The 17,773-nt window shown below is 39.0% G+C and overlaps 1 protein-coding gene across 2 annotated transcripts in view; it reads right to left on the reverse strand.

The window, feature by feature from the left end:
* Nucleotides 1-240: 240 nt before the first annotated feature.
* Nucleotides 241-17,773, reverse strand: part of znf800a (zinc finger protein 800a) — a 29,767-nt gene continuing 12,234 nt past the window's right edge. Inside the window, exons 2-6 of one of the 2 annotated variants that reach the window (XM_060914789.1) lie at nucleotides 14,754-14,882; nucleotides 9,595-9,690; nucleotides 9,320-9,463; nucleotides 7,175-9,059; nucleotides 241-2,325 (exon numbers count right to left, since the gene is read on the reverse strand). In XM_060914789.1, coding sequence (XP_060770772.1) covers nucleotide 2,325; nucleotides 7,175-9,059; nucleotides 9,320-9,463; nucleotides 9,595-9,690; nucleotides 14,754-14,871 — 2,244 coding nt within the window. In that variant the 5' untranslated portion in view covers nucleotides 14,872-14,882 and the 3' untranslated portion in view covers nucleotides 241-2,324. Of the gene's footprint in view, nucleotides 2,326-7,170; nucleotides 9,060-9,319; nucleotides 9,464-9,594; nucleotides 9,691-14,753; nucleotides 14,883-17,773 lie in introns of those variants that run through there. The other variant, XM_060914788.1, reaches the window with a different exon arrangement.

Here is a 17,773-nt window from a genome sequence, read left to right on the forward strand (position 1 = left end):
CCAGTGAATGTGGACAGAATAAATTCAAGATATTCTAACTTGCTAAGAGATCATTTTTTTTGTAGTGCAGCAGACAGTAACACAAGCTCAGTATCGGACCCAGGTAGGACCTGGAGCTCCAAGGTAATGCTACCCACTGCCCATGTACTTATCTATTTATTACATTTATAAAACTGCAGTAAAATATTTTCAGAGGAAAAAAAAGAGAAACTAATAATTGAATACAATATCAACAAAACGCATTTTTAAACTCTTTATTTGAACAAAGATATTTCTAGTGAAGCAGGGATAGGCTTGCAAGTATTGTGTATGTATATATACAGTACAAGTCTTGCCAATTACCTTTTAAAATGTTACACCTTATTTCATAAATGTACATAGGATCAAGCAGAAGCATTCGTTATGCACACCAAGACAGATTTGTACTTCATTTCACCCATTACTCTCACTCAAATAACTAATTAATAATTACATACTAAAGTAGACAGAGGTAATTTTAGGTCTAGATATAGTTTTTTAACTGTTAGGCTAATAAAAGCAACATAATACAAAATGGATGCAGTAGTATCTAATTAACCCTTTGATCACAGTTGCAACCTCTTATTTGATTTCATCAATCATACTCCTTAAAAAAACTTATCTTAGCGCAACCTGAGCAGCACTGACTCATTAAAGGGAAGCAGAAACATAAGCACAGACAGTAGTTACAATGCGAAAGGATTAGCAGCATTTTTCATTCATTGTGGAATGGTAAATATGGATTAAAGCTGCACTGTCATTTTAAACGTAGTTGTTTTTTTTTACAGACTCTCAACATTCTAGGGATGCAGACCAACCATGGGATCATGGGAAACTTCTCACCTTATCCATTCTCTAATAGCTGATGTTTCTGAGGTCTGTGAATTCTTTTTTTTTTTTTTTTTTTTGGGGGGGGGGGGGGGGTCCACTTCGATTATCATGGCACAAAGCAAAATAAACAACCTCCAAAAGCAAATGATTTTGTGATGCTTTCATGTTATTTCTCATTCAAATGGATTGGATTTTTCTCCAGGCTAAATTTTATTTTTGTTCAATCTGACCACTCCTAAGAAAATATTTCAACTCTGCACATGAAATCAATTGGTTGGTTACTTATTATGTTAAAAATAATATAAAAACTTTTTAACTTTACTGTAATTCTGCAAATGTAAGCCGTGCAACAGTGATTTGCCAGAGAAAGGGTCTGGGCATGTGTAAGGTTAGTGGTGGGGTTCTCTTAAGTAATGTACAGAACATGATTCTTCACCTATTTGCTTTTAGCTGTTATCTGGCATTTGCTACATAAAACTGGACAATGCAGCTTTAATTTTGATGTAAGCAGTCCTACTTATATATGCAATATTAACATATTAAAATGAGCTTAAGGAAAAATATTCGTTCAAATATCTACCCAAAGTGTTTGCAGAGCATTTACAATTAAACAAGCTTTTACATCTGAGCAGTGTAAACTAAAAGCAAACCAAAAAGTTACATAAAGAGACGAGTACATCATCTGTTCTAGTATTCATTCACTGATCCTTTTCAGAGAGAACAAGGAAGAAAAAAAAATAGAAATGGACTCGAAAGCACAATGCTTAGTTTTCAGTTTGATTAGTTCAATAGGCAAATCTAATTAAAATGTTATACAGGCTACATTTCTATGAAAATCAGAGGGTTGACTAGCATAAAATAAATGTACTGTTAAGCTACTTTAAAGCATCAACTCAAGTAGCCCTGCGACAACTAGAGTAAAAACAGCAGGTCAAATGAGTCATCTCCAACTGTACAAGCAAAGTACTGATTTCTATGAGCCATTTTCATTTTTAAATCAACAACAGAATTTCATTGCAACTCCACAAGTCAGCAGGAACATAGTGATGTTTCACTGGTGACAATGCTCTCTATTTGACATACTAGACCAAAAGTTGAGATGTGACCAACAATGCAGATGAGTAACCACATGGTTCTAAGTAAAAGCGTACTCTGCACAAATATACTTCATTAAAAGTAAAGTGTATTGTTAACAGACTATTTAAAAAGAGAGCGAGAGAGAGAGAGAGATCCTTCAAATTCATGTAACTTGGTAAAGTATCTGGATGAGAACAATCTGTGAGAAGATGAGAAATGTTTGGTCGCAGCACCCTCTGCAGTACAGTCGGTGCAGGTTCTTTTCCTCATGATTTGCATCGATCCTTCCTTTTAAAAGCCATTCTGTCTCTGATAAAGCTTTCCATTCCTACACTGCTGCTTTTTATTTGCTGAAGATCTTTACATTCCAGTGAGTGTCATTTACATGGATCTGAATATCTAAAGAAAGGGGGGAAAAGAATCATTTCTTAAAAGTACAATATTCACAAAGAGCACATAATATTATTAAAACTACACACACATTATAAATGATCAAGGAACGAAATGAACCAGTTCTGTTTTCTTCAGATTTCTAAAATAAACACTGTAACCCAGTAATCTAGTAAAGTAACTAAAAAAAATAATAATAATTCTGATGATTCCCACACTTTACGCCCACTGCAGTTTGTACCTCCCATAAAATATGCAAATAATTTGCATTTAATGTGTAGAAGATGAAACACAGGTAATGCTTATTAATTCATTTTAAAGGGGACATATTATGAAAAATTCACTTTTTTGATGCTTCAACACATACAGTACTTCTGGGTATCTGGAGTACGTACCAGCCCACAAACATTGAAATAAGATTTATTTATTTAATGATATTTTAACAGGATGCTTCTTCACCAAAGCGATTTTCAAGAAGGTCCTATAAGACAACGCACTCAGTTTCTTTTGGGCTGCCTATTTCAGAAAACGTGTTTTTCAACAAGCCTTTCAGATTTGTCTCCCGTTCTTACGTAAAGAGGAATAAGAATGATACCCCACACCTGAGTATCTCCACCCATGGCTTGAGAACTGTCTTTGCAAAGGATGCATCATTTTTTTCTTGCAAGTGCAGGACCTGCCCTTTTGTCAGCTGCACAGAGCAGGACACATCGATACATCGACACTATCTGAGAGCAGAGAAGAACTGAGTTTTTGATGGAAAGTGCCAACTTGTGTGTGTTTGACTGCTTTGTGTCTGACTGCTTTAACAGCCTGGGCTCATACAACGCAGGACTGACAATGAAATTGTTCCTAAAAGAGGGATCAATACCAACCGTCTGTGGCAAAAAATAAATAAACTGCTACGTGTTCCTCTGGCTGAGGTAACATGTATGCTAATTTTCTAGAAAGTTATTGCCAATACTTGTTGCAGGATCCACAATACCTTCAATGCTATTAATTTTGCTAGTCATTTAAATGACTTTTCTCTATTTGTCGGACACCCCTGTGTGTGTGTGTGCATGCATTGCATACTCACTGGCTGAGTTTCAGCATGTACCATGCTCCCTAGACAAGTGTACTACAACGAGTATGAGATGACTGTCTGTACACCCTGTGTAGTGCACCTTTGTGCTCAGAACGTAGTGGTTTTGAACTCAGCCACTAAAAGCTAAAAGACTAAAAGCTGAAGCTGTTAAAATAGAAACGCACAATCAAAATTTTATAATTATCGGTTACAGATCTGAGCCCGGATAGGAACACCCCCAACATCAGCCTGTTTTATCCTAAGGGTATAAGAAAAAAGAATCAAGGCATTTTTTCAATTAGAAATAAATAATTTTCTGCTCCGTAGCCTTCGCTAAATACACTACATAGCCACAAGTATGTGGATACTTGACCATCACACTCGTATGTGATTCTTCCCCAAACTTTTGCCACAAAGTCAGAAGCACACAATTGTGCAGGATGTCTTTGTATGCTGTAGTATTACAGTGGTGCTTGAAAGTTTGTGAACCCTTTAGAATTTTCTATGTTTCTGCATAAATATGACCTAAAACATTATCAGATTTTCACACAAGTCCTAAAAGTAGATAAAGAGAACCCAGTTAAACAAATGAGACAAAAATATTATACCTGGTCATTTATTTATTGAGGAAAATGATCCAATATTACATATCAGTGAGTGGCAAAAGTATGTGAACCTCTAGGATTAGCAGTTAATTTGAAGGTGAAATTAGAGTTGGGTGTTTTCAATCAGTGAGATGACAATCAGGAGTGAGTGGGCACCCTGTTTTATTTAAAGAACAGGGATCTATCAAAGTCTGATCTTCACAACACATGTTTGTGGAAGTGTATCATGGCATGAGCAAAGGAGATTTCTGAGAACCTCAGAAAATGCGTTGTTGATGCTCCTCAGGCTGGAAAAGGTTACAAAACCATCTCTAAAGAGTTTGGACTCCACCAATCCACAGTCAGACAGATTGTGTACAAATGGAGGAAATTCAAGACCATTGTTACCCTCCCCAGGAGTGGTTGACCAACAAAGATCACTCCAAGAGCAAGGTGTGAAATAGTTGGCAAGGTCACAAAGGACCCCAGGGTAACTTCTAAGCAACTGAAGACCTCTCTCACATTGGCTAATGTTAATGTTCATGAGTCCACCATCAGGAGAACACTGAACAACAATGGTGTGCATGGCAGAGTTGCAAGGAGAAAGCCGCTGCTCTCCAAAAAGAACATTGCTGCTCATCTGCAGTTTGCAAAAGATCACGTGGACAAGCCAGAAGGCTGTTGGAAGAATGTTTTGTGGACGGATGAGACGAAAATAGAACTTTTTGGTTTAAATGATAAGCGTTATGTTTGGAGAAAGGAAAACACTGCATTCCAGCAGAAGAACCTTATCCCATCTGTGAAACATGGTGGTGGTAGTATTATGGTTTGGGCCTGTTTTACTGCATCTGGGCCAGGACAGCTTGCCATCATTGATGGAACAATGAATTCTGAATTATACTAGCGAATTCTAAAGGAAAATGTCAGGACATCTGTCCATGAACTGAATCTCAAGAGAAGGTGGGTCATGCAGCAAGACAACGACCCTAAGCACACAAGTCGTTCTACCAAAGAATGGTTAAAGAAGAATAAAGTTAATGTTCTGGAATGGCCAAGTCAAAGTCCTGACCTTAATCCAATGGAAATGTTGTGGAAGGACCTGAAGTGAGCAGTTCATGTGAGGAAACCCACCAACATCCCAGAGTTGAAGCTGTTCTGTACGGAGGAATGGACTAAAATTCCTCCAAGCCGGTGTGCAGGACTGATCAACAGTTACCGCAAAAGTTTAGTTGCAGTTATTGCTGCACAAGGGGGTCACACCAGATACTGAAAGCAAAGGTTCACATACTTTTGCCACTCACAGATATGTAATATTGGATCATTTTCCTCAATAAATAAATGACCAAGTATAATATTTTTGTCTCATTTGTTTAACTGGGTTCTCTTTATTTACTTTTAGGACTTGTGTGAAAATCTGATGATGTTTTAGGTCATATTTATGCAGAAATATAGAAAATTCTAAAGGGTTCACAAACTTTCAAGCACCACTGTACAATTTCCTGGCATGAAGGGGTTGAGCCCAAACATGTTTCAGCACGACAATGCCCCAGTGCACAAAGTAAGGTCCATGAAGAAATGATCTGCCAAGTTTAGAGTTGAAGAACTCAAGTGGCCTGCACAGAGCCCTCACCTCAACCCTACTGATCACCTTTTGGATGAACTGGAATACCGACTACATGCTAGGCCTTCTCACCCAACATTAATGTCTGATCTCACTAATGCTCTTTTGGCTGAATGAGCAAATCCCCACAGCTACGCTGCAAAATCTAGTGGGAATCCTTTCCAGAAAAATGGAGGTTATTATAACAGCAAAGGGGACTAAATCTGGAACTGGATGGTCAAAAAGCACATATTTTGGCCATATAGAGTCTTTTAAAATTTGTACTACTATGCAGTGCTTCTAAGATAATGTACAATTTGCAACTTGTGTGAATAATCTTGCTGAACTTAGTTCTTGCAAAAACATTTTTTTAAATTACACACATCTAACGCTACGTTCACACTGCAAGGCTTAATGCTCAATTCCGATTTTTTTGTGAAATCCGATTTTTTTGTAAGGTCGTTCACATTAACAAATATATGCGACTTGTATGTGATCCTCAGTATGAACGAAAAGCGACCTAAAAGTGTTCCGCATGCGCATTGCAGGATACGAGACGACGTCACACGCAGTGAGCATGGCCAGTGTTTACGGAAGTAAAACTGCCCGGTTGCGGTATGACCCATCCAATCTAGCTTGAATAGCTGTATCCCCCCAAATGGAAATCAGCTCCCTAACCTCTGCGTCCTTCCATTGAGAAGATTCAGAACCTTCACAGCCCGAAGCGTCCCTCGCATTGATGTCATATGCGCCATGTTGTTGTAACTTTTTTTGAGAGACCCGCCGCCTACTTCAGCGCAGAATAGTGACGTTTGTGGCTTGTTGATGATGTGTAAGTCGGATGAATGCGACCTGGCGGTTCAGACTGAAGTCGCATATGAAAAGAGCGGATAGAAATCGGAATTAGGACCACATATCCAAACGGCCTGGGTCGGATTTGAAAAAATCGGATCTGTGTCGTTCATATTGTCAATAAAAGATCGGATACAGGTCACATATGGGCGAAAAGATCGGATTTGAGTCACTTCAGCCTGCAGTGTGAACGTAGCCTAAACTCCACCACCACAGTTCCAAAAATCACACCCCTTCATTATGTACCACATTCTGACATGGGTATATGACAAGCTATCCATGAGTAATTTCTTTAATTTGAGGTGAGAGATTAAAATGGATCAAGTGTAAGAATAAAAACTTGGAGAAATAGCAATGTAGGACAGTGGTGTTTGCAGGAGTTGATGGGTGTGTGTTAACTGCAGCCTCAATATTTAAACCTCAATTAACTGCTCTGATCCAATACTTTGGGAAAAGCCTATATCTAAGCATGAAGATAATCTGAGGAAATGGGTATAATTGTTTATGTAAATCAAGTTCTGCAGCGCTTCCATTTGAAATTTTCAAATAAAGTTTATTTGGTCTATTCCAAAATTTATGTGCATAATTATTCATCACAGAGTAAAATAATCCTTATCATTTAAGCCATTTTTGTTCACTCCTAGCTCAAATGGTATTTTATTCATCTTATAACATTATTCATATTAACAGGCTGCAGGGGAAAAAATAGTCAATTGTAGAGGGCACTAATTTGAATGATATAATAGAGTGACTCACCATATCAGCGCCTTTGACCGAGTACTCCTTCCCTGTACTTTAGTGCCTCCAGTTGGGGTACTGATACTGGTCTTATGGCTTCGTCTGTGCGTCTCAAGGAAAACCTTCTTGGCAAATGCCCGACTGCACATGTCACATCCATGCAGAGAAAAGTTCTTAGTAACCCTCACCTCTGTGCTTGACTCCTGGCTTCTCGTTATGGGAGGTCCTCTTGTGGGTTTGTGGCTCCGCGTAACATGTGGATTCTTTGGCTCTTGAGGCTTCTTCTCTTGTTTACACACTTTGGTGGGCTGTAAATGTTCCTGCTCGTGATTTGCAGTGTTAAGAGATGTAAGGGCTGAATTCTTACGAGTATTCGGGTAAACTGAAGACTCGCTTTTCTTGATGCCAGGCAACCAAGAGGAGTTTTGCTGACTCATTTTGGATGAAGATGCTTGGTCTGATGTTGTTAGCGTGCTGGACAATGGACCATGCTGCTTTACAGAGATGTCCTCTTTTGAAGACACACTCTTCCCACTACTATTTAGAACAACCTCAGCTGGTTTCTTCACCGCACGACTCTCTAGGATTGGCATGATCTTGGCCAGGTAGCGAGAGGACTTCTTGTGAACCACGGTAATGTGACGGATGACATCCCGCTTCCGCCGTGACTCGTATCTGCAGATAGGACACCCATAAAACTTGATGTAGATACTGTCATTACCATCCATGTGCAGCTCGGTAATGTGCTTGGTCAGGTTCTGACTGGAGCTGAACTGTCGCTTGCATAGCCAACAGTACATCTGCTTGAAGTCAAAACTTAATGGGAGGTTTCCACTGTCCTCTGCGACTTTAGGCTTTGATGCCGAGCACACTGTGCTCTTATCTGCATCAGATGAAGAGGATGCATTGGATGGAAGACCAATTTTTCCAGAGGAACCCTCATTATCAGGGCCAGTCTTCATTTTGTTTTTCCTGGTGAAGACAGCGCGGCTGGCGGAGGAGCCGTTTTCCAACGTGTGAACCTTATGGACAATGCGCATATGCCTCCTCAACATGATTTGTGAGCTGTATTTCCTTCTACACAGCCTGCACCGAGAGGTTGTAACGTTGACCTCTTGTTGGTCTTGCTTTGTGAAGGAGCTGGGTTGTTTTGAAGGAACTGGTGAACCTTCGAGCAAAAGTGGTTGCCCAGGTCGGGTGGCAATGTCAGGTGTAATGCAGTCTCGCTTCAGTCCTCGGTGCACTTCATCAAAGTGCCGACGGACATTCGCCTTGGTAGCAAACGACTTTTGGCAGACAGGGCAACTCTTGCCAGTGGCTGGCGGAGGATCTTCTGTACGTTTGGTCTTTACCATAGACAGCAAGCTGATGGGCACTGTGCGTGTTTCGGTAAACTTGCACAACTCTTCCAGCTTCTGCCGGTGCATCTTGCGGCAGTGGCGGCGGATGCTGCTCCTTGAGCTGAAGTCCTTTTGACAGAGGCAGCAAGATATCCTTGTCTCCTTCATCTCAGGGGGAGCTTCCTCTTCCTTTTCCACCCTCTTATCCTGTTCTGTGTTGTCCATTTCTTCTGATTTTGTATCTTCTATATCTGGAGATTTATCAGATGCTGTATCCATGTCATCATCTGTGTCTTCTAGGTTTTGCTGTTCAATCTTTTTCGGGGCTACAGAAGATTTGCGGCGATGCGGTTTTTGCGGTCCAGGTTCCGGCTGATGGGAATTAGTGGACATGGTCACATTCTCGTTCTCATAACTCTCAACAGACAGGTGTTGGAACACAGCATTGGGGTTGGTCTCTATCGTCTCCAGCTGAATCACATGTTCCTGCTTGTCTCGTTGTGGATAGATTGCATCTAGAAGCTCTTTGACAGCCTGGTTCTGCTTGTTTGGTTCAGAAGAATCTATAGAATAAAATCATCTTTAATGATACACTGTAAATTAAGCTTAAAGCACAACTCAAGGCATAGTAAAGGGGACTTCATGCCATTCACATAAAAGTACCAAGTAAAAGAAGTGAAAATATCACAGAGATTTAAGAGATGGGAGAAATTCTGTATAAAAATCAGGCTACAGAAACAGGCTATAATAAAGAAATAGGTGGAGTGTGATTGGAATTTAATAGAGCTGACAGAGGCGTGGAATACAAGACAACAATACAGACCATCTTGCTCCTGATGTCCAGAAAGGCAGTAGAACTCTTTGTGTGTGACCAGATTGGGTAGACCACGGAAAAGACTTCGGCAAAGCCTGCACTCGAAGATGGTGTCCACTTCCTTCAACAACATGTGCCTGAGCTGGGTTGTACCTGCAAAATCATCAACACAGTAAAATAGCTGACAGGAAGGTCATAGGAAGATTTCTTTCATTTAAGATCAACTTGTCAGAAGAAATAATAATAATAATAATAATAATAAAGAACTTCTAATATTTATGTACCTGAGCGAAAGCACTCAATTATTTGCTGAATTCCTGACTTAGAAGTCTGGAGCTGCTGTTGAAGTAGAGGTGGGTCTCCTGGCTCAATAATATGCACTAGAAAAATGCCAAAGGTCATAGAAAGCTTTAGATCAAGGGCCAGGTTTGCAAATCAGAACATTCTAACATACACAGACATGTATTCAATTATCTTTTTTCCACTGTGCTTAAAGTATACCAATAAAAAAAAAATAGGTACCCTATGGGTACATGTGGCTACTGCTTATAAATAAATAAAAAATTCTGATACCATGTCCAGACAGTAAATATAGCATACTGTATATATTTACTCTATGAGGCAGTAGCCACAAAAATGAAGTGTAATCCAAAAATGAACAATTTAAAAATCACAGAAGTAAAATATACCAAGTGTCTGTACTTTATATTATTCTACTCTTACCTCTTACAGTTTTCAAAACTGAAACCTCCGAATTGAGGCTGACATACAGACGCTGTCGCCATGACCCAAACTCTTATTTCCCGGGAAAGGCCCGGCGCAAGAGCTCAGTGGTCTCTTTTTGACAACTTCCCGTAACAACTTGGATGTGTGTCACATCTACAGTGGTGCTTGAAAGTTTGTGAACCCTTTAGAATTTTCTATATTTCTGCATAAATATGACCTAAAACATCATCAGATTTTCACACAAGTCCTAAAAGTAGATAAAGAGAACCCAGTTAAACAAATGAGACAAAAATATTATACTTGGTCATTTATTTATTGAGGAAAATGATCCAATATTACATATCTTTGAGTGGCAAAAGTATGTGAACCTCTAGGATTAGCAGTTAATTTGAAGATGAAATTAGAGTCAGGTGTTTTCAATCAATGGGATGACAATCAGGTGTGAGTGGGCACCCTGTTTTATTTAAAGAACAGGGATCTATCAAAGTCTGATCTTCACTACACATGTTTGTGGAAGTGTATCATGGCACGAACAAAGGAGATTTCTGAGGACCTCAGAAAAAGCATTGTTGATGCTCATCAGGCTGGAAAAGGTTACAAAACCATCTCTAAAGAGTTTGGACTCCACCAATCCGCAGTCAGACAGATTGTGTACAAATGGAGGAAATTCAAGACCATTGTTACCCTCCCCAGGAGTGGTCGACCAACAAAGATCACTCCAAGAGCAAGGTGTGTAATCGTCAGCGAGGTCACAAAGGACCCCAGGGTAACTTCTAAGCAACTGAAGGCCTCTCTTACATTAGCTAATGTTAATGTTCATGAGTCCACCATCAGGAGAACACTGAACAACAATGTTGTGCATGGCAGGGTTGCAAGGAGAAAGCCACTGCTCTCCAAAAAGAACATTGCTGCTTGTCTGCAGTTTGCTAAAGATCATGTGGACAAGCCAGAAGGCTATTGTAAAAATTTTTTGTGGACAGATGAGACCAAAATTGAACTTTTTGGTTTAAATGAGAAGCGTTATGTTTGGAGAAAGGAAAACACTGCATTCCAGCATAAGAACCTTATCCCATCTGTGAAACATGGTGGTGGTAGTATCATGGTTTGGGCCTGTTTTGCTGCCTCTGGGCCAGGATGGCTTGCCATCATTGATGGAACAATGAATTCTGAATTATACCAGCGAATTCTAAAGGAAAATGTCAGGACATCTGTCCATGAACTGAATCTCAAGAGAAGGTGGGTCATGCAGCAAGACAGCGACCCTAAACACACGAGTCGTTCGACCAAAGAATGGTTAAAGAAGGATAAAGTTAATGTTTTGGAATGGCCAAGTCAAAGTCCTGACCTTAATCCAATGGAAATGTTGTGGAAGGACCTGAAGCGAGCAGTTCATGTGAGGAAACCCACCAACATCCCAGAGTTGAAGCTGTTCTGTATGGAGGAATGGGCTAAAATTCCTCCAAGCCGGTGTGCAGGACTGATCAACAGTTGCCGGAAACGTTTAGTTACAGTTATTGCTGCACAAGGGGGTCACACCAGATACTGAAAGCAAAGGTTCACATACTTTTGCCACTCACGGATATGTAATATTGGATCATTTCTCTCAATAAATAAATGACCAAGTATAATATTTTTGTCTCATTTGTTTAGCTGGGTTCTCTTTATCTACTTTTAGGACTTGTGTGAAAATCTGATGATGTTTTAGGTTATATTTATGCAGAAATATAGAAAATTCTAAAGGGTTCACAAACTTTCAAGCACCACTGTACATCACACATGGGAGCACTGGCCAAAGAAGGCGAGGAAAGGGGGACAACCTGGAGTATATTTTAAAATAGGAACGCACTTTCGCTCTGTAATAAGCATAAACACGTCTGAAAGCGATTTCTTTAGTCTTGTCCATTTATTTCGAATGGTGAACCGAATTGTGTACACTCACCGGCCTTTTTAATAGGAACACGTGTACAGTATGTGTATGCGCATGCATAATTGTTACATTCATTCTTACAACACGGTGACATAGTGGCTACAGCCTCTATGTGAGGCAGTAGCCACAAAAATTATTTATTGGGCTCTTTCCCAAGTTGTCCTAACAGTGGTTTAACAGTACTGAAGCGAGCATAACATCTGAAGAAAAATACATTTTAAAAAATTACCTGAACATATGGTCTGACCAAGAATTAATTTTGCCTATAAAATCGGCAGGTTCCATGGCTAACTGGCATTGGTGGAAATCAGAACAAAGCAGCAATAATGGTTCTTTAATTGTTGTGTCCAGGGCTCCTGAGTGGCACAACAGAAAAGCGTTGTTTTGTCATTGGGAGATCTCAAGTTCCAATCCTGAAGTTGCTGCATCCATCCGTGGCTGGGAGTCTGGCTGGGGGAAAGGCTTAGGCTACATCCACACGACAACGGCAACGAGTTTTTTTTTTACCGGGTAAAAAAAAATATCGCGTCCACATGGGCAACGGATCAGTAAAATATCAGGTACATATGGCAACGCAACGCTTGCTGAAAATGATGCAATACACATGCCACACCTCTACGTGCGCTGTAAGACGGTCCCATCGGAGACACCAGAACAATAGAAGAAGTAGGACGCATGCGCATAAACCCCTTCTTCTACCCGGCGTGATGACTTGTTCTAGTCATGTGGTTGTGACGTCATCGTAAACAAATCCGTTCTACTCATCCAGACGACTTCGCAACGGCGCCATTGCCAGATTTTTCCACTCTGGAAACCGTTCTCAAAAAATATCGTTTTGGGGCACCCAAAACGCCGGTGCCGTGTGGACGCCAGGCCGAAACGCTAAAAAATTTTATCAGATTCACCTGAATCCGTTGCCGTGTGGACAGGGCCTTACTCTCTCTCCCCTGTCAATCAGAGCAACACTAGCCAATTGTGGGTGTCTGCGAGCTCAAGTATGAAGAAGAAAGCGGATAGTGTTTTCTTCCAAGTGTTTTACACTGCCCCGTTACACAGCATGAGCAACAATTCAAAAGGATGTAGCTGGATTCAAGTGTGTTTTCACCTTCTGCAGCTATGATGGGGAGAGCTATCTGGTGGGTGGGATTCAATTTGGCAGGTGTCCAAATTAGAGAGAAAAAGGGGACGAAATTAAATGGGGAAAAGTGCCGCTATGCTATTTTAAACCAATAAACATGCTTTATGTTGTTGGTGTGTGGACACAGTTTACTTGCAAGTTGTCTTTATGTTCTCTTTATGGACTGTTGAGGTTAAGATCTCTTTATGATAGGCTACAATCTTAAACAGATACAGCATTAAGTTTCCATCAGACAACAGACCTCGAATTTTATTTTGTTGTAGAGTCCAGCATTATTCAGGTTAAACCGATTTACTTCTTTTGAAGTTTGAACTACATGTACTTAAAAGTAACTTGCTTTTAACAAGTCCTACTAGCCATTTAATGGATCAGATATTTCCATGGAGTCGTCACAGATACTTAAAACATAGTACTTCACATACTAGTGAAATGCTGCTAGATAAAATAAGCATTAGATAAAAACATATGAGCTCTGTGTGGTTATCAGTTAGCACCTACCATCACCACCACCTGCATCCCTTTGTAGAGATACCCCCTTTCATTATAGAATTTCACTTCACTTAGAAATAATAATATGTATTGTAGCCTTCACATGGTGATATTTTGTATTGTATGAAGATTGGAAAACTACAGGTTTTCCTGAATTATGTTTCTTGCTGGCATGGAGCTCAATAACAAGCAAAATTATAGCATTTTAAAGTCTGTGTACCCCCAAAAGTGATCATGGAAAAGTGGTATTTTAAAGATTCTTTTCTGAGTCCACTGAAAGACATCAACACACTGTTAATACATGTATTTTTAATGGGCAAATAAACCGTATAGACACAGAACTCAACTGTATGGATTATGATAAAATTTTTATATTATGAAGTAGATTTGGAATCTCAGTTACTCTGTTGTCATCTCTGCATTCACTCTTATTTTAACTTGCTGATATTAATCTAATATACCATGCACTGAGAGGCTCTGGTTGAAATTATGGATTCTCTCAGGTGACTGGCATAGTACTATTTTGCGAGGGGTGCAGCTCCGAATATATATTCGATTTATATCCCTCATCAAAAAATTCCAAACTAAAAAAAGTGTTAACTTTCATCTATGAGATTGAATCTCAGCATAAACTCATTGGAAGCAGCCATGTTTGTAGTTTACGTCGGAGCGACCTTCGAATGTGCAATGTTCCATGCTATCGGGTTTGGGTTTTTTTTAATCCTTCATTCATTTATTTATTTACTTACTTACTTACCATGCTGTCACCTGCCTCGCTAGGCATGATCATAATACATAGATCTACACACACAGAAATGCTCATGGACCCACAGCTGTGACTCGAGTTGGCTGTATAGCTTGAAATCATGACATCAGTTCATAGTATATCCAGGATATACCATGACTGACTCACACCACATCTTTTCTTTTTTTTTTTGACATCACGTGATACATTGCTTAATCAATGGGGGAACTATTTTATGTCACATGAGCCATCCTTGGCCAATCCCTGCACAGGAATGTTTTGATAAGGGATAGACTTGCTGATATTATGCAAATCACATGCCTCCTTCTACATCTGTAGCCTAATCTGTGTAAGATACTTATTATCATAATGTCATGCACACACAAAACAAACTGTATTAAAAGTAGAGCCTGTGTACCTTGCAGTTGGTCACAGCCCTCTTGCTGTTGAGCCGGCTGGCAACTGCAGTAAGACAGTGTTTCGGTCTGACAGCACTTGTCGTTGATTGGGGTCACTTCAATGCCAATTTCCTCCATCTTGCAGACCTCTAGAACATACACCCACATATTAATGCCTAATATATCGGACAATTCAATCTCTCACATCAATTTTGACAAAAAGAGAATGTGTAATATCATATTATATATATGATATTACATGGTGGCATGAAGATATGAAGTTTAATCGTCAAGAGGTGAACATATTCACGAGTGAGCAAAGCGAATGAGTGAAAATATTTTCAACACGAGAAGATCCCTGCTATTGCTCATTTGCACTACTTTCATATACACCTCATAAGCTGCTCTTCTAGCATCTTCTCCGTTATTGCACTGTATTGCACTACTGCTATTTTTTGTACATTGTTTGATTTTAGAGTGTATTTTTTATCTATATTATCTATATTTATATATATTGGTTTTCTTAATTTTTAAAATCTATATTATCTATATTTATAAATATTTACCTCCGCCAAGGAGGTTATGTTTTCGGTAGCGTTGGTTTGTCTGTTAGCAACATTATGGAAAAAGTAATGAATGGAATGCTCTGAAATTTTTTCCAGAGGTGTGACTGGGCACAAGTAACAATCCATTAAATTTTGGCGGTGATCCGGATCACCTTCTGGATCCCGGATTTTTTTAAAGGATTCTTGGTGGAGGTCTGCGCTCTCTGAGTGCTTTTCTAGATATATAGTTTTTTTTTGTTTTGTTTTCTGTGTGTGAGATCTTTATCTGTTTTTTACAAGTAAGATGAGAGAGAAACGGCATTTCGATTCTCCTATATGTCCTGGATATATAGTGAATTGACAATAAAGAATCTTTGAACCTTGAAGATAAACTTCATATCTTTGTGCCACTGTGTAATGTTCTTTATATTATATGGACACATCCACAAAATAAATAAATAAAGTTAAATCAAAAGAATTTAAATTTTGAACTGGTTCGCCATTTTGACAATGTGCATCTAGTCAGCAGGAAAAACACTGGTACTGACATCATCAGAGTAAGGATATCGGAAAATATGTCACTCAGGTCCGGAATGTATTTCAGGTGAAACATACGAGTTTTTCAACACAAGAAGATAAACTTCATATCTTCAAGCCAACATGTGATTTTCTTTTTATTGTATAGACACATTCACAAATAAAAAATTATCAAAATAATTCATAGATGTCCTCACAAGTGAGGATATTGGGAAATATGTTACTCACTGTCCCAGATTAAGTTCATATGAAAAAATATGAGTGACCTATTTCCCAGTAAAACACTTGTGTCAATATAATACACACACACACACACACACACACACAGTACCCTCCACGATTATTGTCACGAGTAAAAACAGTCAGAAAAAAATCCACCTTTTGGTGAAGTAGCTTCACCTCACACTGTAAAAAATGAGAAAAATCCAACCTTAAACCGAAATAAATTTATTCAGAGAAAAACAAATCCCTCAGCAGGAATCTTTTTCCACAAAAATATGTGCCACAATTACTGGCACCCTCTGCATTTAATATTTTTAAAATACACCAAAAGGGGATTTTTTTCCTAACCCTTTTTACTGATCTTTACAAGAGGTGCTAATAATCATGGCAGGCACTGATTATACATTTCACTTTGCAAAGGTTCAAACACACTTATAAGTTTATTCTGTCAGTCACTGACATGGATAATGCGGGGGGTTTTTTTGTTTGCTTTTTAAATAAATCTTAGGACTATGTGCTCTTTTTTAATCAATCTATCAAATGACACCAAACTTCCTTTGTGTTTTTTTTTTTTATAGGATGCTGCTCTGCTAGTGTAGTCACCAGTATTAAAGCTAAAATAATTGATGTTGGCGATCATGCAAACCATCAGACCTAGCCACTAACGGCCTCCATCTCTTCTCTCCAGTCCCACATCCTCTATACATATTAACAGGTACAGTCCAATTGTGTTATTACAGATCATAATCCAAAAAGTGCTGGTGAAGGAAAGAATGTCATTTGAGTATATAAAGTGTAGGTTTTTCCTCATGCTTTAAATTAATTATCACAATGTATTACAGTCTTCATTTATTGGGCATTACATTAAAATTGATGTCTGAAATCAAATAATGCTGTGAGCCTACTGTTGCTAGGCAGTAAGTAGAACAGTAGGCATATGAAGCATGCAGTATGCTACTTAGCTAGTTTCAGCAATAAAACTTGGTACACAAAAAGACTTGGAAGATATTTCTTCCTTGCTTCTTAAGTCTGAGGGTTCATTAACTTTTGCAGTTGCTATAATTAGATGCGTGAAGGCTGTTGGTGCTAGATTTGGCTTTGCTCTCAAAGTAAGAATGCGTCAAAGTGTCTTGTTTAGATTTTATTTGATGGCTGCTTCATGGTCAGGAACAAGAAACTGACATTGGTGCCAAGATGTCAGAGATGGTTTGTTGGTTTGTGGCCACTGTCTCTACCTACATTTGTTCAAAGACAGCAGCTACAAACATGATATCAGATCAGTTAAGTCTACCAGGCTTTCACTGACTAAATTTGTAGAATTAGCTGGATGTGCAACTGTCGAGAGTAGCTTCTCTGTCGCCTGGAGCTTGTTGAAGTGTTTTTCCACTTTAAGTGTCAGGGTGTAACAACAGACAATTTTAATTTGATAAATTTTCAATACAGCAAAAAATAAGCTTTGCCTCAATAAAGTAAAAAAATTAAACATTATAAAAGTACAATAATTGAAAATATAATAATGACGGTGTTTGCATTATCCATTCAGACTTTTGGGCAATGGAAAAGAGAGTCGCGGTTTTCTTGGTGTTGGAAACAAGTTCACTGTGGCACCTGATCTTTTCTGATTTGATTTTTAAAACTAGCCCAATTTGACATAAAAGACATCAAGTTGCCAACCCTATAGGTTTAACTATCAAGGGAGCATATCGGAAACACTGGGGTGCTTTATTTCACATTAT

Source organism: Neoarius graeffei, chromosome 2 (assembly GCF_027579695.1).
Source record: "Neoarius graeffei isolate fNeoGra1 chromosome 2, fNeoGra1.pri, whole genome shotgun sequence".
In the NCBI taxonomy this organism is placed as follows: domain Eukaryota; kingdom Metazoa; phylum Chordata; class Actinopteri; order Siluriformes; family Ariidae; genus Neoarius; species Neoarius graeffei.